This window comes from Loxodonta africana, chromosome 8 (assembly GCF_030014295.1).
Source record: "Loxodonta africana isolate mLoxAfr1 chromosome 8, mLoxAfr1.hap2, whole genome shotgun sequence".
In the NCBI taxonomy this organism is placed as follows: domain Eukaryota; kingdom Metazoa; phylum Chordata; class Mammalia; order Proboscidea; family Elephantidae; genus Loxodonta; species Loxodonta africana.
This window is the reverse complement of record NC_087349.1, coordinates 132,148,451-132,168,453: the sequence shown is the minus strand read 5'-3', so window position 1 is coordinate 132,168,453 and position 20,003 is coordinate 132,148,451. Positions and strand designations below refer to the sequence as shown.

Sequence of the window (20,003 nt, the reverse complement as noted above, 5' to 3'; positions counted from 1 at the left end):
GGGTGCATGAAGACAGGCAGGACAGAGGGTGGGAGCAGTGCAGTGGAGATGCAGGCAGCCTCTGGCACATTTGGAAGGGAGAGCCAGCTGGATTTCCTGGTGGGTTGACATGGGGTGATGAGGGAAAAAGAGGACAAGCCTGGTTCCAGGGATTCTGCCTAAGGAGCTGCAAGGACAGGGAGGCTGGGGAGAGGGATTGGAGTGGATCCGAGTGGAGGCGGACAGAGGGCGGCTGAGGAGCTGAAGCTGAAAGGGGTCAGAGGCTGGACTGCTAGAGAGCTGTGGAACCAGGTCCACACCGGGCTTTCCTCCCGAGAACCTGGTGATGGTGTTACAGAAATCCTAAGTGGAGTTGGAAGAGCGTTCGCCTGCATGTCCTTCACCTCTTGCCTTTTCCCTGGTTCGGGATCTCTGTGCTAGATGTCGGCACAGCACGTGGCTTTACATGCTGCCCTTTCCCCTAAAACGTACACATTTAAATTATGCATAACATGTACTTTATGTTCAGAAAGAGTAGAGGAAAACATTATGTGGTAAGCATCCCAGGTTGCTGTGTAACCTGTGGCTCTGAAGGGCACGTGTCCAGGGAGCAGAGTTGAGGCTGCCCCCACTGTGGGTGGCTGTGTCATCAGTGTGACCTCCAGACATCCAATCTTGCACCTTTCCTGAGCTTTCTCCTGAGGGTAGATTGTAGGCAGGGCTCTGGTGGAAGGTGTGTTGCGGTTGGTGGTGGGGTCCTTGGATGTCAGCAGACACAGCAGAGCAGGTCCAAACAGGGACGTTGGCCACCATCACCCCACTGCATGACGAGGAAGCTGAGGTGCAAACGCTCAGGCCGAGGAGAGGGTGTGCCTTGGTGCTGTCAGATGGTACACACATCCACTGCATGTTTCCTAGTGCTGGATTGTGGCTGATTTCCTTGTTTCCCATATTCCCTAAAATGAGCCCATAGTGCTTCTATAATTTAAAAATTCCCAACGTTATTTTTTAATAACAGCAAAAGCCCATGACTGGGAGTCTGTGGGCCTGCAGCCTGGCCTGCGCCAGAGTTACTCCCAAGCAGCTGCCACCCTTCACTGCTGCCAGTCCAAGGCCCCCAAGGGCACAGGTGGTGCAGGCCCTGGAAGGCCTTGGACACCCAGCACTGGTTCATAGAGGCCCACCTAGGTCGCCTCACTGGTTGTTCAGCACAGGCCTCCTGTCCGGCCCTTCCCATAACACTACACTGTGGTACCCAGGAGGCAGGCATGGGGCCAGCAGGCAGGAGAGCCAACCAGCACACCCCGGTCTGACCTCAGACCCCTCTCTGCAAGGAAGGCAGTTCGCCCATTCCTGCCTCGGCTGTCCTATCCTGGTCACCAGTTGCTGGTCTGCTTGATCACAGGTGAGCACCTGCCCTTCCACTGCAGCCCAGACAGCATGGAGGTGAGCACACGTTGGGCCCTGGACCGAGAGCAGCAAGAGAAGTACGAGCTGGTGGCTGCATGCACAGTGCGGGCTGGCTCCCGTGAGGAGGAGGTCATGGTGCCCTTTCCTGTGACTGTGTATGATGAGGACGACTCGCCACCCACCTTCCCTGGGGGCCTTGACACCGCCAGCGCTGTGGTGGAGTTCAAGCGGAAGGAGGTGCCTGTCTGCCCTTATATCTGTCTGTTTTTCTGTCACTCTGCCTTTTCGAGTGTCTGTCTCTCCATCCATCCATTTATTCCTCTGTCTGTTCCGCTGCCCATCTAGCCACGTGTTTGTCCATCTGTCTGTCTGAGTTTACTGCCAGCCTGCAAGGCAGGGGAAGAGGAGGGGGAGAGGGTGAGGCTCTCGGGCACGTCTGTGGGTGCCTGAGCTCACACAGCCTAGCCCTGCTCCCTGAGGAGCATCCCGTTCCACCTCTGCAGTCCTTACAGGAAGGGGGGTGCAGAGGCTTACAGCAGAGGAAGCTGGGGATTGGAGAGAGACAGGGTGGTCCTTGGATCTCTCTGAGATCTTGGCTATATGACCCACCCCTCTGACCACAAAGGGTGGAGCTTGACTGTCCTCTGCTGGGCCTTGGACAGTCCTGCAGCCAGACCTGCAGCTCAGGGCAGCAGGAAGGAGGGTGGCCAGGACCCCCTCGTGCTGTGCCACCTCTGCTTGATTCTCTGGGCACCCAGAGCAGGTGTGGCAGGTGGGGAGAGCAGGAATAAAGCATGTTTTGTAAAGAAAGGGGGGTCTCTTGGGCAGAGACATGCTCTGAACCTCCCCGGAGACACTCTCCAGCCTGGTGTGGAAGGGAGCTGGGAGGAGGGCCCTCTGGGATTCATGGGGCTTAGGTCCTGCCACTATGTGGCCTCAGGCTGACCCTGCCTAGTTGGCCCAGCTCCCTGGGGCAGAGTGTAAGCAAAGCTGCGTGGCATCTGCCCCAGTGAGCCTGGTGGGAAGTCTGAAGGGGTTCTTATCCTACCTGTTGTATTGGGAGGCCCCTTGGGCTCTCAGCCCAAGTCAACCTGTCCCCAGAGCCTGTACTCTGAGACCCACATGCTTGGGTACCCTGTGGGCTGCAGTGGAACACACACACACCCTCACAAGGTCTCAGGGGCAGTGGGGGGCCCTGCTACCCACCTTGACGTGGCACCCTCCCCTCCATAGGGCACTGTGGTTGCCGCGCTGCGGGTCTTCGATGCAGATGTGGTCCCTGCATCCGGGGACCTCCCCAGGCGGTACACGAGCACGCTGCTCCCCGGGGACGCCTGGGCGCGCCAGACCTTCCGCGTGGAGCACTCTCCCAATGAGACTTTGGCCCCAGGCAACGGCAGCTTCGTGCGGGCCACTTTGCACGAATACAGTAAGATGGGCTATCCTGGTCACAGCTACCCGCGCTCATGCCCGCCCGTCTGCCTCAGCCCTCCCTGTGTTTATGGGGTCTTACATGCTACTCTCTTTCCCCAAAGCCCACATTAGGCTCTACGGGCCCATCGTGCTGCCCTGTGCCCACCATGCACACAGACGCATGTGTCCCTGCTGTCACTTGCTGTCACCCCCAGGGTGGCCTGAGGTGCCAGGGAGTTGTGACACATACACACAGAAGCGTGCACACACCCCCACCTGCAGCTCCGTACTAACAGGAGGTGGTGGACAGTAGCCACCTCTCATGCCTTGAGTGGGGGATTCTGAGGTGGTTGTCCTATGTAGGCTTCCGGAATGCTCCAGCAGGTTAAGCTCCATGTGGCCACAGTACTCACATGCTCAGTGGGCAGCTTATATAAAATGGCCTTTCATTCCCTGCCTCGCACCCTAACTCTCCTACCCTGATTGTGTGTCCTGGGATCACCTTCCAGATACAAACCATTTGCGATTCGGTCCTTGTTTTGGGATCTGTTTCAGGAGGAGTCCAGGTTCACATGTGCCTTAACCCCATTCACGTGCACACACAGCCCACTCACACTGTCACACACACACAGGTCATTTCCTGGCCAGAAAGGGTTCTTTGGGTGCCCAGTTCAGCCTGGTGGTGGAAATTTATGCACTAGTTCTAACTTGGCAGGGCCCCAGGCCTGTCCCCTGTGTACTGGGCTGTGTGTAAGCGCAGGGGCGTGCATCTGGGAGGAGGTGCGCAGGGGGCATGGGGTGTGGCCCTTGGCCCAGAGCCAGCTTAGGCATCATCGCTACCCTCCCCTCCACCTGTCACAGGGCTTGTGCTGAACCGCAGCCTCTCCATCTCAGAGAGTCGCAGCCTGCATCTGACCGTGCTGGTCAATGACTCAGATTTCCAGGGTGCCGGGGACGGTGCTCTCCTCCTCCACTTCAATGTCTCTGTGCTACCCATCAGCCTGCGTTTCCCCAGCACTTACTCTTTCGTGGTGAACAGGAGGGCCCGCCGCTTTGCCCAGGTGAGCCCATACTGCGTCAGCTGCCTGGGGGGTATGGAGAGTTGAGGTTCTGGTGGTGCTCTGTGGTGTCCGATTAGCAGGTCAAAAGCAGGGCTGGGGTATGGGCCATTCCACCCCCTGCCCAGCCAGTGCATGGAGCTGGCCAGGTTGTAGCCCAGACATAGGGCCAGAGAAGACCTGGAAGGGCCAAAGTGGCAGGGCTGGTGAGGTTCTTGGGCAATTCTTTCTTTGCTCCTTCCCTTCGTTGGGCATCTCTAAGACATGTTTTGTACTAATATAAGAGCAGGGCCATATCCTGACTCAGATGTTCCTTAAGGGAAAAAGTAGTTTGCAGAACCGTTGGTCTCATGTGACTTCATTTGTGCAAAAACAAGTCTTCATCAATGGGAATTTGCAAGTACGTGAACACAAACAGCAATTAACAGTGGCTGCTTCTGGAGGAAAGGCAGGGGCTTCCGCTTTTTACCTCCTGCAAATATATTTTCTAGAGAGCTTATATTGCATTTGTTACTGGAAAATAACGGAAGTGGAAAATTAAAAAAGTAATAAATGCTCATTAAAGAAGAGGAAGAATATGGAGGAATATCCAGTATAGAGCACTTTGGTGCAATGTTTTGTAGCAAGTTTTTCTCCAACACTTTTCTGCTTGGCTGCAATTGCAGTGCGCACCTGGTCTAGCACCCCAAGTTCTCTTGATGGAGCAGCACTTGGATCAGTCCTCTTTGGAAGACCATGTTACTGGCCACACCCTCCTGCCCTGTGGTGTTACCATGTCCCCGTGGGTGGTTCCCCTACCCCATCCATTCCTGGTGGCTGCCTGTGTCCAGCCCACCTGCTGCTGACCCTGGCCTCTTGTAAAGTTCTGGGCATCCCTGTGGGTGGGTTGGGGGCCTGGGGCTGACAAGACAGAGTGGAGAAGGTCTCCGCAGAGGGCTGGACTAGGGCTGGGGCATGCAGTGCTGGAGGTGGGTTAATTGCACTCTCCAAAGACTCAGCAGACAGTGGCTGCTCACCCTCTCCCTCCCCGGGTGTTAAATTGTGAATTAAGAGTAGTGACCTTGGGCAGTACTGAGGATGAGCTGAGGAAGTGGGAAGGCCCTGGCTTTGTGGACGGGGAAAGTGCTATGTACCCACCCATTTTTGTGGTAACGTCAAGCGCGAGCTTGGAGGAGCCCAGCCTGGCTTTGCTTTGGGGTAGGTCCGTGCAGGGCTGGGCCAGCTGCAGACCAGGGACTTCTCACCCTGCCTTGCCTTAGTTCCCACCATGGCAGCCTCACCCCAGGGTGGCTGCGGTAAGAGGGGAGCTACAGACCTGTAAAGTGGAGTCTTACGGCTCCAGGGCCTACAAGGTCAGGTCAGCAGGGGTGGGCTATCCTCTGGTGGCAGTCAGCCTAGAAACCCTGGGAAGAAAGGCCCAAGTCCCGGGGCCTCCCTGGCATAGCATGGGATAGGAGACCATACTGGAGGACAAGTCCCATGGCCAAGGGGCAGTGCTCTGAGTGGCCCTGGGAGAGCTGGACTCATCAAGACCCGTGGCCAGAAGGAGTGAGGAAGGACAGTGGGTAAGAGGCCACCATGCCATGGAGACCCCTGGGGCCACATCGTGCCCTGTTAGGCTCCGGATTACTACCTTTCGGCACCTGCTTCAGCCCAAAGCCCCTGCCCCACTGCCAGGTCCTTCCTCTGAGCCTCTCAGACACTCCTCAGAGTCCACAACCTGGACAGGCGCCCATATGGCTGAGCACCCCACCCCAACCCACAGCTGCTTGGGGCTTGTCCGGATTTTCTGGTCTCACATATCACAAATTTCCACACCTTACTATGAGGATGCAGAGCCTGCCGTGGGCCAGGTGGCTGCCCTGGGCTGTCTGACTCCACTGCCAGGCTCGTGACTCCCCCCAACCAGCTGGAGAGGCAGCAGTGTCCTGAGAGGAGGGAGATCTGAAGCAAGAAGCAGCGGGGGTGTGCGGGGTCCGGAAGGTACCACCGGCTGTTTCTCAGACATGCTCAGCCATCCTGCCCTGGGGCCTTTGCGCTTGCCGTTTCCTCTATCTGGAAGCTTCTTTACCCAGAATTGGCTTTTTCAGAGCTTCACTCGTGTCACCTTCAGAGAGCTCCTTCCCTGATCATCTTGTCTAAAATACCCCCCACCTGTCGCTCCTTACCCTTTGCCTGACAGGGGATATATTTACATCTTTATCTGCTTTTGGAAGGGGCAGTTCATCCCATGAATGAGTTCCAGGAGCTCAAGACCTTGGTTGGCTTCATCCAGCACTAAACATAGCTCCCTGAGCAGGGGCTAGGGCGCAGGAGGTGTGCATCAGCCTCTGTTGTTTGAATGAATGAAGGAATGAGGGGAGGAGGGAGTCAACCCTTCCCTAGATGGCCTGCCTGGGTCCTTTCCTGCCACCAAGCCAAACCTCAGCGCCCCGTGTTCCTCTCTGCTCCCCTGGCTCACAGGACCAGTGTGGGTGGTACCAGGGCCTGAACAGCATGGTCAGCCCAAGGAGGCTTGGTACCCGTCTGCATGATTGGCCTGTGCATCAGGTGGGCAGGGGGGCAGAAGGATGGCAGTTCTGGGGGAGGCACTGACCCCCAGCTGAGTTGATGCACCAGGCCAGGAGCTGTCTGGGGGGGCGGGTCCCCTGTCCCCTGCGGGGCCGTAGCCTGCCAGCACCTACCTGGCTGAGACGCTTATGCTTCTGCCTAGGTCGGGAAGGTCTGCGTGGAGCACTGCCTGGAGTTCAGCGGCATCCTCGTCCAGTATAAACTACAGCCTTCTGGGGCCAACTGCAGCACTCTGGGGGTGGTCACCTCAGCAGAGGACACCACTGGGACCCTGTTTGTGAGTGACCCGGAGGTTCTGCGGCAGCCCGAATGTGCTGAGCTCCAGTACATGGTGGTGGCCGCTGACCGGCAGACGCGCAGGCAGGCCCAGGTCCAGCTGCTCGTCACGGTGGTGGGAACCTGTGAGTGCCCGGGAAGTGGGGGACTGGGCAGGGCTTTAGCAGAACAGAGCACAGGTGGGCGTGGAGCAGCCTCACCCTGCAGTCCCGACTTCCCCACGCACCCCTTGGAAATCCCCCCAGGTAGTGTCTGCTCCCCATACATTTAGAGCAATAGTACTCACCTCGCAGTGGGAAGGGTTGGAGGGGAGTAGCATGAAGTAGCTTCCACCCCAAGGGACTGCCTTGGAGCCTCTGTTGCTTCCCTCCCTGCCCCCACTGCCTTTGATGTAGTTCATACACACACTTGATTTAGGGCCCTGGTTAAATGGGAATTTCATTTAAAGATAAATAACAGATAGTTTTCTGGTATGACTATATCCCGTGCAGTGTTTGCAGATGTCGTAGTTTATCTGGAAGACAAACTTCCAAGTATGTCCCTTGCATTGTTGTTACCGTTCACTGTTTATCTGAAGTTCAGAGTTAACCGAGCATCCTGTGTGTTGATGTGCTGAGTCTGGCCTCCCTCCCTGGCTCCCTGTCCTCGCTCCCCTCTGTGCTCCCCTCTGACTGTGCACTGTGATGGGCAGGCACCGCACCCATCCCTGTATGGAGAGCGCCCCATCCCAGGCCCCGCCAGGACCCTGTGCTCCTTCACCAGCTCAGCTACCCTAGTGCTGAGTCGTGGCTTCAGGCCTGACTGCCAGGCAGCCCAGCAAGTGCCTCTCCTGTCGGCAGTGCTGGCCAACCTCATGGGACCCTGCTTGTCTGCCCTCCCAGATGTGGCCGAGGCAGCTGGCTGCCCCCTGTCCTGTGCGGTCAGCAAGCGGCGCCCCGAGTGCGAGGAGTGTGGTGGCCTGGGCTCCTTGACCGGCAGGTGTGAGTGGAGACAGGGCGATGGCAAAGGTAGGCCCCATGCAGCCATGCTTGGGAGGGGCCCAGAGGCCAGGGGCTGTTTGCAGCTGGGGTCCCCATAGGCCGGCAGCCTTGTGTTGGGCTGTCTGCACTCTGGTGCTCCCCAGTGCCGTCTCCCCACGTGGCTCACGCCATGTTCCCTGCGCAGACGCAGAGGCTCTTCCACCACCAGTGGGCTCCCATGCAGTTGAGGCCTTTGGAGGCCCAGCCCATCTGGCCTCCACACCCTTCTCCCCTGGGCTCAGTCCAGGCTGCCTGGCCTCCATGCACTCAGGGCACAGCCTGTGCCTGTCTCTGCCCAGGCCTCAGCTTCCTTCTTAGTGGGCATGGCTGATTGGGGAGGCCCCTGACCAGGCTGTGGGAGGTGGGGGGTGCGTTCCGCAGGGCGCCTTCTAGAAGCCTGAGAGGAGACATGTGACATAGTGATGACCAGCTTGCTGTGTGTCACAGGGATCACCAGGAACTTCTCAACCTGCTCCCCCAGCACCAGGACGTGCCCTGATGGCCACTGTGACGCTGTGGAAAGTAGAGACTTACACATTTGTCCCCAGGACTGCCTCCGTAAGAGCCCCACGGGGGCACAGCCAAGGTGGGAGGAGGCAAATGTGGATCCAGCCGGTGGCCACTCCTCTGCTGTATCTGTGGGGCCCTAACTTTTGTTGAGGCAGTGGGCTCGGTCCCAAGTGTGGAGCCTGGTGCCTGGCCAGGGTGCTCCACACCTGCCAACATGCTGATTAGACACAACCCTCCTGTTTTGCTGGCTTCCCTGGCCATGCCTCCCTGCCCAGCCATCCTTCTGTCCCTTCTCTGGGACCCCAGCAAGCCCCTTGACAGTCTGTGCCCCCAGCCCCCATGGGAACGAGCTCCGTGCAGCACTCTCTTCCGGCCCGGAGTGCTGACATGGGTCTTTCCGTGCACCTCAGATGCGAGCTCTGGGGGCCCAGGGCTGGCAAGCCTGGGCAGGAGGCTGATGTGGCTGTGTTTGAATCTCCAGGGGGAGGCAGCATCATTGGTGGCCACGAGCCAGGGGAGCGGCGGGGAATTAAAGCTGGCTATGGCATCTGTAACTGCTTCCCTGAGGACAAGAAGTGCTTCTGTGAGCCAGAAGACAGCCAGGGTGAGTGGCGGGCCAGGCCAGGCTGGGGGCTTGGCCAGGCTGGGCAAGGACCAGGACCCCATGCTGTGATCCCACATCTCCCTGAGCCCCAGGGAGGACTCACATCGGCAGTTCGGAGGCCTCAGGGAGGGAGGAATTGTGGGAGCTCAGTGAGACTGAGACTGGGACTGTCTCCCCAGTAGTGCAACCAGGGAGTTGGTCCAGGTTGCCCCATAGAGTGTCTTCCAGGGCCATGGCTCTGTGATATCACTTCTGTTGAATAGCTCCGTGGGCTGTCCAGCAGGGACCTGCCGCATCCAGAGCCTCAAAGGCAGTCCCAGGGCTGCAGTGCTGGGGGTCGCATCTAGGGCCTCTGACACCCCCTGGCCCCCAGCCTAAGCTGACCGCACTAATGGGGGTCTTCTGCCCTGAGGCCAGCAACGTTTTCCTGGTATTTGGGTTGTGATTGTTTGGCCTAGGTTCTGCGCCACTTTTTTTTTTTTTCCCTTATCTTTACAAAAAAGAAAATACCAAAGGTATCTGCAACACAGAGAAAAGCATACGCCTCCCTCCCAGCCCTGCAGGGCCTGGTAGGGAGGAAGGGCTGAGTCTCTGTTGGGGGGGGGGTCCTGTGCCTCCCCCCATGTGAGGGGCACTGGTGGCTTGTGACCGCAGTAAGGACCCCCCCTACACACACACACATACAGCATGGTGCACTCAGTCAGCGTATTTACATTATTCTCACTGCCTTCAAGTCAGCGATGCTCCCTTGCCGGGCTGCTGAGAACCTCTCCAGGCAGCCCCATGAGCGCTCTCGAGTGCCTGGCTGGCTCCTGCAACTGGCCATGGGCCCTGGCTGCAGTCTCACACAGCCTTGCCCACAGAGGCACTGTGTGACGAGCTCTGCCGCACAGTCATCGCGGCAGCTGTCCTCTTCTCCTTCGTCGTCTCTGTGCTTCTGTCCTCCTTCTGCATCCATCGCTACCATAAGAACGCCCATAAACCACCCATCGCCTCAGCTGAGATGACTTTCCGCCGGCCTGCCCAAGCCTTCCCAGTCAGCTACTCCTCGTCTGCCACCCGCCGACCCTCGATAGACTCCATGGAGAACCAGGTCTCGGTGGATGCCTTCAAGATCCCGGTGAGGCTCCCCCAGGAGAGGCCTGGTCACTGTGGCTGGGCTGGCCCTTCCTTGTGGGCCTGCAGCAGAGTTAGCCTCTGATCATCGTTGCAGGCCTCCCTGTCACTGTGAGCATGCACTCAAAGCCTGGGTAAGGGGCTCAGCCCACAGCCCACAGGCAACCAAGCTTCAGGAAGAGTGCACTCAGCGCCAGCAGCAGGAGACGCCTCTCCGAGCTTTAGGGGCACGGAGGCAGTTTAGGGTGGAGACGGGTGCCGGTTTAGAGCTGAGGCCAAACCCAGTGAAGCAGGGAAAGGACTGAGGAGTCTTGGGGAATGTCTTAGTCATCTAGTGCTGCTGTAACAGAAATCCCATAAGTGGACGGCTTTAACAAAGGGAAGTTTATTCTTTCACAGTCCGGTAGGCTAGAAGTCCAAATTCAGGGCGCCAGCTCCAGAGGAAGGCTTTCTCTCTCTGTTGGCTCTGGAGGAAGGTCCTTGTCATCAGTCCTCCCCTGGTCTGGGAACATTGCAGGAGCCTCATGTCCAAATGACACACTCTGCTCCCTGAGCTGCCTTCTTGGTGGTATGAGGTCCCCAACTCTCTGCTTGCTTCCCTTTCCTTTTATCTCTTGAGAGACAAAAGGTGGTGCAGGCCACAGCCCAGGGAAATTCCCTTTACATTGGATCAGGGAGGTGACCTAAGTAAGGGTAGTGTTACAATCCCACCCTAATCCTCTCAACATAAAATTACAATTACAAAATGGGGGACAACCATGCAATACTGAGAATCATGGCCTAACCAAGTAGATACACACATTTTTGCGGGGACATTATTCAATCCATGGCAGGGAGGGTGCCCCAAATGCTAGGAGGAAGAAGGCTGTAGGATGCCAGGTCCTGAGGAGGCATTTGGATATTATTCTCTGAAGGGTTGGAGTCCCTGGGGGGTGGGTAACAGAGGAGGGACATATACCACCTGCACTTCAGCAGTCCACTCTGTCAAGGAGAGTGTAGGGTTGGGGCAGCAGTGGGGACCCCATCATGGGACCCCTGCCCTGCTTCAGACAAGAGATGGTGCCAAGGGCTCGACCAGGGCTCCCTCAGTGGTCAGGCCACCCTGAGTGGGTGCTGCTCCAGCCCAGAGGCCTCCCGCAACATAGAGCATGGAGGCCTCAAGGGCAGCTGAGGAAGTGCAGGCCTACTGGGAGGGGGAGCCTCAGCTTCTGACACCCTTCTCCTCTGTGGGGGTTTCAAGGTCCTGTGGGTCAGTCCTGTCCCTCAGAGTCAGGCTGGGGAGGGGCATCCACCAGGGGCCTCCTTGTCTTCCTTGGCCATGCTTTGGCCCCATGCGGGACAGCCTCTGCCTTCTGCATGGGACGACCTGCCCCCTTCTGCCCTCGGGTTCTGGGGGTACCAGGGAAAATGCTCAGAGGTTAGGGTGTGTGTGTGTGCGCACGTATGTGGTATGTGCACAGGTATGTGCACATGCGTGCGTGTACACAGTGCACACTAGTGTGTGCATGCATGTATGTTTATGCACGTGTGGTGTGTGTGTGCGCCCTTGGGCTTGGACAGATGGGAACTGAGAGGAGGCTGAGGACTTGCAGGAGGTGCCCCACCCAGTGTGCTCACACTCGGGCCTTGGCCCTGTTTTTTCGGGCCACCGTAGGGGTTGGCTTGGGTGACACCCCATGCCTTAGTGAGGGCCTAGGCTGTTTAGGGAGTGCTCAGAGGTGGTGGCCACTGTGGTCCCTAGGCTTCCTGGTTTGGTCAAGTTGCTCTGTGGCTGTAGGTCTGACTCATCCACTTGGCAGTAACTCAGCTCGCACGGCAGGCTTGGTTCTGGTATGGAGACCGGCTGCTCAGGAGGGACTGTCTGGAGGAGGCTGAGCTGGGTGGAGGCACCCTTTGGGCCCCCGTGTGGCTCCCGCCCAGGGCCCTGGCTGACACCATTGGTCTATATTCCCCAACTCTGAGGTTGTAGACCTATGATTTAGCCTTTCGACCTCGGTGTTCTTGTATATGAAGTGGGGAGGATGTCATTTTAAACATTTTAGCTGATGCTCCTGCCCCTGCTTGGTGCATCTCTGATGTGCGAAGGGCTTATTGGATGCCCACCATGGAGGTGGTGGCCGCATTTCAGTGCCGACCCATAGCCAATGCCCTGACTGTGGGTTCTTGGGGACACCAGGTACAAACTAGAAGGCATTGATGGCCCTCCTGCTGAAAGGAGGCACAAGCAGGTGTCAGAAAGGACAGGTTTAGATCCCAGGCCTGTGTTGGTGCCACCTCTGCGGCAGGAGGAGGTTGGTAGACAGCGTGGAGGCTGCACCCACACCTGGTCAGGGTGGCTCAGTCCTTACAGGCACTGGCATCCCAGTGGGAGTTCAGACTGAGCAGAAGGCAGGAGGAGTTGGGGCCTGGGGAGGTGCCCAGTGGGGTCCTGAGCAGGTCTGAAGAGTGGACAGGGTTTTATAGGAGAGCAGGGAGCATGGGGGATGTGGCATCCCCACCTGTGGGCCCATGGGTAAAGACTCAATCCTCCTGGGAACCTGGGCAGGAGGCAGTGTGTGCTGCTCTGGGCCTGGTGTCCAAGTGAGGCCGCACTGAGAGGGTCGGGACTGTCTCAGGAAGAAGCAACGCTGGCATGAGACCCACAAGTGCTGGTGTGCCTGAGCCATCCACTCTGAGCACAGCAATGGGTGTAGCTGCTGGAGTGACAGGAAGCAGGCTGGAGTGGTCCAGGGCAGGCTCGGTCCACCATGGGACAAGGGAGGATGGGCCTGATCCGGAGCTCAGGTCACTCTGTGGCAGCTCCTGCCTTCCTGACAGGGGTGACCCTCCTGACCCTTGGAACTGGCTACAGGTCTCACCATCTCCAGAGGTGGTGGTCACTGTGTGCGGACCAGGATGATGATCAGCTCCCTGGACCCTGGGCCTGTCCACAGATGACTCGTTTACAGGCTTTGCCTTCTTCCTGTTCTTTTACCTGAGCTCACCTCTCCCTGCCCTCTGCTCTTCTCAATTCCTTTCAACCTCAATGTAGGAGGACCCAAAGTGGGAATTTCCTCGGAAGAACTTGGTTCTCGGAAAAACTCTGGGAGAAGGTGAATTTGGAAAAGTGGTCAAGGCAACAGCCTTCCGACTCAAAGGCAAAGCAGGCTACACAACCGTGGCTGTGAAGATGCTGAAAGGTGCTTATCGCCATGTGAGCGTGTGTGCACGGTTCCCTCAAGCACACCTTTCCCTTGCAGGTGTGGTTGCAGGGCTCTGGTTGCACACCTGTCCTGGGGCAGGCATGGGCGTGGGGTTCCCTCATGCACACCTGCTCTGGTGTGGGAGTGGGTGTGGGGTTCCCTCATGCACACCTGTCCTGGCGCAGGCATAGGTGTGGTGTTCCCTCGTGCACACCTGTCCTGGCGCGGGCATAGGTGTGGGGTTCCCTCGTGCACACCTGTCCTGGCGCAGGTGTGGGTGTGGGGTTCCCTTATGCGCAGTTGTCCCCTGTGGCTGTGGTTGCGGGGCTTTGATGTGCACACCTGTCGCAGGCATGGGCGTGGGCCTCCCTCTTGCACACCTGGGATGTCATGGCCTGGTCAGCCACTGCGTCTGGATGAGGTCACTAATGAACCCAATGGGCCCTGCTGCATACTGTGGGGCCCCTTAAAGAGTCCCCTGCTGCTGTTGACAGCCAGTGTGAGGACACCCAGCTGGGGGGCCAGGTCTCCAGAGAAGCGGACAAGGGTGTTCCTCTCCTTCTTGGAAGGCTCTTGAGTGGTGCTGCTTCACCACCAACACTGGATAATGTTTGAGTTTAAAAAACTTAAAAGCCTTTTTGATTTGGGGCCAAAAGTCCCGTGGACCCTCTCTGCTGCTTTTCACGACTCCAAGGTCTGACAGACTGCCTGTAAGGACAGTCCTCATCTAGTGGGCCTGAACTCTTCATGCTGCAGTCCAGCTCTCCACCTGCCTGCCTGCACGTGGCACGCCGCGGGGTGAGGCCGGCCTCGGTACAGTGAGGTAGTCATGCACACCAAGCTCCAGTGCAGACAGTCGGGGCTTCCAGACGCTTACCCGGGACCCCAGACTGGTCGCCCTACACCTGTCAGACCCCAGGTCCCCAGGGTGGCCTGAGAACCAGCCCCAAAGGGATCCCAATTCCAGCTGTCCCCTAGCTTCCAGACCACAACTCCATGGGACAGAGATGTCAGGGTGGGACAAAACTGTGGGGAAGGGTCTCTGTGGACCAAGGAGGAGCTGTCAGTCACCAGCTCTGCTCGAGTGTGGCGAGCGCCAGAGTACAGCTGGGCTTGGCTTGAGGTGGAATCCTTCGGTGAGGGACACTCGTCTTCATGAAGTGCCAAATGCACTGAGACTTTGCTGAGCTCTCCAACACAGAGTGACCGGTAGCCGCTAAATGGCAATCTGCTTCATTTCAGGAGCCCCAGTGTCAGTCACAAGTGCCAGTGCACAGCAAACAGCGGCCATGCTAAGCGTGTGGCACAGACACTGTAGGCGCCGGTGTGGGTGTCCCTGTCCCCCGTAGGTGCTTCACATAGGCTAAGGGATCCTAGACCTTCATGTGGGTGCAGGAGCCTGTGGCAGGGCTGTGTGGGCTCCTCACTGGTTGCTCTTCACCCTCCTTCAGGGCCCATCCCACTGCTGAGTGCCTGGTCATCCGGTGTTGGAGCTGGTGAGGGCGGGGGGTCTCTGGTAACTGCTGTCTTCCTAAAGACACTGACAGTTTACACACATAGTCCAGCCTGCCATGCAGAAATCTGCTCCCCAGGGCCTTATTCCCTGGAGGGCGACAGGGCCCTTGTCAGCCCGGGGGCTAGGAGGAGCTTCAGCAGCTGGATCCTGGGGGGCCTCTGTGTGGACTTGGTATAGCACCTCTGACAGAAACAGCCAGGAGTCTGTCCCCAGCCCAGGGCAGTGGTGGGCAGGACTCCAGAGGGACCCACGTGAGCCCACCCTGTGTGTGCTGCGTTTCAGAGAATGCCTCCCCAAGTGAGCTGCGGGACCTGCTGTCAGAGTTCAACCTCCTGAAGCAGGTCAACCACCCCCACGTCATCAAGCTGCATGGGGCCTGCAGCCAGGATGGTATGCATGCAGGGGCCCTGGGAACCCCAGCTCTCCCTCTCCCTCCTCAGCCTCCCGTCCACATCATCCTAGCTCCGCTCCCAGCCTGAGCTTGCTTCCTCCCATGCCACCGGGCCAGTGCCTCCTCCTCCTCCCAGAGGTGGCTCCTGCAGGTGGCCTTTCTGACTTAGTGTTGTGGCAGGTTTGCATGAGAGGCCCTGGAGAGGGCTGTGCTCAGGGCTTACTCTGTCAGAGCACCCTCCCGGGCCAGGTGTCCAGAGCAGGGGAGCTCAGGGGTGGATGGTGCTCCCTAAGCGCCCACTGTGTTCAGGTGACCCCCCGCCCCCATGCCCAGGCCCCAGCCCTGCATGGCAGGGCCTTGTCACCACACTCAGATACAGGTACGGGAGTCAGAGACCATGTTAACCAGCCTGGTCTGTTGGCTATCCAAACCTGCTCTGCTGTCCCCAGGATCACAGGGGACAACAGAGAGGGCTGCAGGATGTTGGTCAGCCCATGGCAGAGCTCTGGGCTGGCCTAGGGCAGGATGGAGCCTGAGAAGCTGTCAAAAGCAGAGGACCTGGTGTTGGGGATGCAGGAGCAGGCTGCATGCAGGCGGGGGCCTGGGCAGAGCAGGCCCTGGGCTGGGCCCTCAGGTCTGCAAGCCCTGTGCAGGTCCAGCACCCACAGCATTCCTCCCTTGGCAGTCACCACCTGGACTGTGGCTTGCACTGCCAGCAAGGGGTGGGGGTGCCTCACAGGCAGTGCTGACCATAAACGGGCCCCTTGCCTGGGGCATCCTAGGAGAAGTCCAGGCTCACTGCCCAAGGCACCAACGCTGGCCCCTCAGTCCAAGATAGAGTGAAAGTGGTTTAAGAGTGGCTGTGATGACTCGACAGCAATGGGTTTGGTTTTTTTTTTTTGTGTGTGTGACTCACTTCACCATGTGGTGCAAATGGTTAAGTGCTGTGCTGTTAACCAAAAGGTTGGCAGTTCAAATCCACCCAGAGTGCCTCAGAAGAAAGGCTTGGTGATCTACTTCCAAAAGGTCACAGCCAGTGAAAACTCCATGGAGCTTGGTCCTATTCTGATGCACATGGAGTCGCCGTGAGTTAGAATCGACTCAGTGGCAGCTGGTTGTGTGTGTGTGTGTGTGTGTGTGTCTCTCACGCCTTTGTGCTTTTGTGGTGCCTCAGGCCACTCACCGTACAAGACAGGGGTGTGCCCCTCTGTGACTTTCTCCTGGGGTGGCAGAGCCTGCCCAAGACCCTACAGCTTCCCCTCCCCTGTGCTTCCAGGGCCACTTGCCCCAGAGCTGGCCCCACCTCCACCGGAGCACCCAGGGCCCTGGGGGACTCTGCCCCTGTGGGAGGCCACCCTCCATCTGTCCTTCTTTCCTGCCCCAGGGCCGCTCTTCCTCATCGTGGAGTATGCCAAATATGGCTCTTTGCGGGGCTTCCTCCGGGAGAGTCGCAAGGTGGGGCCCAGTTACGTGGGCAGCGGTGGCAGCCGCAACTCCAGCTACCTGGACAACCCAGATGAAAGGGCCCTGACCATGGGTGATCTCATCTCCTTTGCCTGGCAGATCTCCCGGGGGATGCAGTACCTGGCTGAGATGAAGGTGTGTGCCATCTCAGGGACGTGCCGCCTGCCTGCTCCCACACCATGCTGGGTCCTGGCTGAGGGGATCCTGTGGTTCTTTTCCCCATAGCTTGTCCATCGTGACCTGGCAGCCAGAAATGTTCTGGTAGCCGAAGGGAGGAAGATGAAGATTTCAGACTTCGGCCTGTCCCGAGATGTTTATGAAGAGGATTCCTACGTCAAGAGGAGCAAGGTGCGCAGTGCCTGGTGCTGGTGGGTGGCGGCTCCTGGAGGGCTGGGTGGTGTCACAGCTGCTCCCGTGGAACAGTGTGTAAAGCAGAGTTTTAAAATACTAAATCTCCTTCGCCCTCATCCCAAACCTTTCTACCACCTTTTCTGACCCGAGACCCAATCCAGGGCAGAGGGCAGAGGTGCCCATTCAGTGTTGCTGTGAGAGGGCCTCCTGCTGCCGAGGGGGCTCCCCACTCTTCCTGTGTTTAGTCACTACACTTCTGAAAGTCACCTAAGACTGTGGAAATAGCCCTCCTCTCCCCGCAGTGGTTCCTCCTGCTTCTGCTGGGGAAAAGCCACCGCTTCCTGTCTGTGTTATCTCATTTTGCAAACTAGAGGGGAAGTGAAATAAGCTGGGGTTGGCAGTCATTCGTCATTCTCTGCAGGAAGTAATGAGCTGTCTTGCAGGTGGCTGTCTGGGGGTGGGTGCAGAAGGGGCCCGGGAAGCATCCGGAGACAGGACCAGAGGAGCCGTGAGTGCAGGGCTCACAGGGGTTCTCATGAGGTCTGTGATAGGTGGTTGGTGGCTCTTCGGGAACCTGCATGACTCCCCAGTGTTCCCTGACCCCCTTGGCCTCGTGGCCCATCTCTGTCCCTCCTGCAGTGTCACTGTGAGGACGAGGATGGACAGGGCCAGCTCCTGCAGCCATTCTGAGTCCCAGCCCTCGGGCCTTCCAAGCAGACACTTGCACTGGCAAGATGGTTGCTCAAAAAATACATGACCGTGCATGATTCATATGCTCTAAGGGGCAGGAGAAGCGGTGCTTTGTTGCTACAAGTTGCGAGGATGGTATTTCATTTCTCCTGGCGTTTCTGTTGTGGCTGCAGAACTCAGAGCCACTGAAGGGGAAGTGAAGGGGGCCCCTGCCCTGGCCCCCACCCGAGGAGGGTGTGGGAAAGCTTTCCTGTTGACACCCATCCTCAGGGGCCGTCTATGTCATATTGCAATGACCATATTGCAGCATGGAGGGCTGCAATATGGTCATTGCCAAGGGCTGGTGTGGTCGCACAAAGAGCCCAGCCCGCATAGCTCTGCACAGAGCTCAGAGAGACAGGACAAACCCGACAAAACATTTCTAAGCAAAAGAAAATACAGTAAATGTTGTTCTACAATCATGTGTATGCATACTGAGTAGCATCTTAAGACCTATTAAAAAGTTGTTTTCAAGTTGCATTGGGAAGCACTTCCGAGGGCCAGCCCGGCAGCTTTGAGCAAAAGGGAATGAAACAGGCAAGAACACTAGCCTCAGGACATACAACAAGGCTCTCCCCAGGGCCTCTCAGCAGAGCCTGTGGGGGCAGTTTGTATCAGAAGTCTCCAGGTTAGAGACAAAGGAGATTGAGTTCCAAGTACATTTATACCCAGAGCTGTTTGAGGGCCATCTGGCTGGACAGGTGAGTTTGGCCACAGTGGGTACCACTGGGCCCTCATGGAGGCCCTCCCTTGGGCTGGGGCCGGTCTAGTTCTGCTTCCTGTGGCTGCCTCCTAGCAGAGGTGTGGCTCCTCAGGCTTCCCCTGCTGTCTGTGAGCCACCTCTCACCCCCGACATCTCAGAGAGGCTACAACAGTTCTGTGCTCTAGAGCGTTCTGGGTACCAGGACTCAGCATCCCTGAACCAGCTGTGCTCAGAACACTGTTCCAGTCATCTGCATCAGCCTTCCACTCCCCAGTGGCTCCTGGGACATTCTTATTCCATTAGAGCAGCCTTAATAGCTTCTCTTTTACCGCTCTCTGTCTAGGGTCGGATCCCCGTCAAATGGATGGCAATTGAGTCCCTTTTTGATCATATCTACACCACCCAAAGTGACGTGTAAGTGTGGGTGTGGCCTCCCCAGGGCGGTCACAGAGATACAGCACGCAGAGGCTGAGTGTGTGCATGCGCGTGTGGATCTGCAGCTTGGCTGTGGGGCCGGTCTGGCCCTGGGTACCTTTAGGCTCATGGCCACCATTTGAAGCGGCCCCCAAGCCAAGGGAGCACGTGGCTAGGGTCCCTACTGCGGTGGAACGTGTGAACAAGGAGTGGCTGGTCTCGGATTCATCTTTCTCTTCTTCCCCACCAACCCTGCATCTTAGTGACACACCAAACAACCCGTTGCCGTCAAGTTGCAGACTCATAGTGACCCGATAGGGCAGAGCAGAACCGTTCCATAGGGTTTCCAAGGAGTCATTGGTGGATTTGAACTGCAGACCTTTTGGTTAGCCGCTGAGCTCTTAACCACTGTCCCACCAGGGCTCCCAGCCGAACCCTTCCTCTAGGGGGCCCTGAGCGCGGGGCACTACTATTTCCAGCCCGCCTTGGGGAACACTGGGCTCCAGAGATAGCCTGTGTGGAGGTCTGTGGGCCACCACACCCCAAACCACTTGAGGGCTGGAACCAGAACTTGGTTTTCACGGTTGAGTGACAAGACCTGAACTGTTTGAAAATTACCACCAACTTGTTTCTGAAGTGCTCTGCAGTCCACAGATGAGCGTATCTTGAATAATGTGGGTTGTGAGAGACAATTCTTAATTTTAAACAGCTGCTTCCAGATTACGGAAGTAATGTGGGTGTTGGCTGTAGGAGAATTGGGAAATGCAGAGGAAAGCAGAAGAGACTAAGAATCGTTTGCACCACACCACACTCAAGTCATGACTGCTGCTGCCGAAAGGCACCGTGTTCCATGCTATGCTGTATACTTCTATTTCCATTCTGAGGCTTGTTCATACAGCCTGTTTTGTGACGTGATTTTGTTCTCACGGAACAGTAAGTTTTCCCTCAGAGTCAAATATTTTCAGTAGTACTGCATTTTTTTTTTTTCTTTTAAGAATTTATGAAAAATTTCAAACACAGAGAAAAGGTCAAAGAGTTGTACAGGGAACCCCCGAAGCCGCTGGCCTGGATTCTGCATGTGATACTTGATCACACTTTGCCCATCTTTCTGTCCGTCCTGTCGCACGACTCGGTCACATTAGGTGTCCATAGTGCCTTTGCTCTGCTGCGCCCCTGTGGGTGTAGAGGTGGTGCTCAGGGAGTGTGGACAGGGGTAGAGGCTGGAACATGCCTCCTGGCCATGGCAGGAGTGAGGGGCTGAGCAGGTGGAGGCCTTTTTCTCCAACTCCATTTTGCA

General features: G+C 57.4%; 1 protein-coding gene and 1 long non-coding RNA gene across 19 annotated transcripts in view; one reads left to right on the top strand and one right to left on the bottom strand.

Moving 5' to 3' along the window:
* The window catches only part of RET (ret proto-oncogene), a 118,772-nt gene that overhangs the window by 37,409 nt on the left and 61,360 nt on the right, over window positions 1-20,003 (top strand). For 7 of the 12 annotated variants that reach the window (XM_064290331.1, XM_064290330.1, XM_064290337.1 and 4 more), the window contains exons 4-17: window positions 1,385-1,626; window positions 2,623-2,818; window positions 3,664-3,863; window positions 6,324-6,410; window positions 6,574-6,832; window positions 7,589-7,714; window positions 8,174-8,284; window positions 8,718-8,840; window positions 9,704-9,960; window positions 12,988-13,135; window positions 14,937-15,044; window positions 16,430-16,644; window positions 16,735-16,857; window positions 18,636-18,706. In XM_064290331.1, coding sequence (XP_064146401.1) covers window positions 1,385-1,626; window positions 2,623-2,818; window positions 3,664-3,863; window positions 6,324-6,410; window positions 6,574-6,832; window positions 7,589-7,714; window positions 8,174-8,284; window positions 8,718-8,840; window positions 9,704-9,960; window positions 12,988-13,135; window positions 14,937-15,044; window positions 16,430-16,644; window positions 16,735-16,857; window positions 18,636-18,706 — 2,266 coding nt within the window. The remainder of the gene's footprint in view (window positions 1-1,384; window positions 1,627-2,622; window positions 2,819-3,663; window positions 3,864-6,323; window positions 6,411-6,573; window positions 6,833-7,588; window positions 7,715-8,173; window positions 8,285-8,717; window positions 8,841-9,703; window positions 9,961-12,987; window positions 13,136-14,936; window positions 15,045-16,429; window positions 16,645-16,734; window positions 16,858-18,635; window positions 18,707-20,003) is intronic. The other 5 variants (XM_064290341.1, XM_064290339.1, XM_064290340.1 and 2 more) reach the window with 1 other exon arrangement.
* Window positions 481-19,854, bottom strand: LOC111752985 (uncharacterized). 7 transcript variants are annotated; one of them, XR_010322809.1, is made up of 3 exons: window positions 2,596-19,540; window positions 1,572-1,775; window positions 481-935 (listed from the first exon to the last, which is right to left on the bottom strand). It is a non-coding gene; the product is annotated as an uncharacterized LOC111752985 (long non-coding RNA). The 7 variants fall into 7 exon arrangements; XR_010322811.1 differs by having other exon boundaries at window positions 481-859; XR_010322808.1 differs by having other exon boundaries at window positions 481-1,775; window positions 2,596-6,865; window positions 6,994-19,540.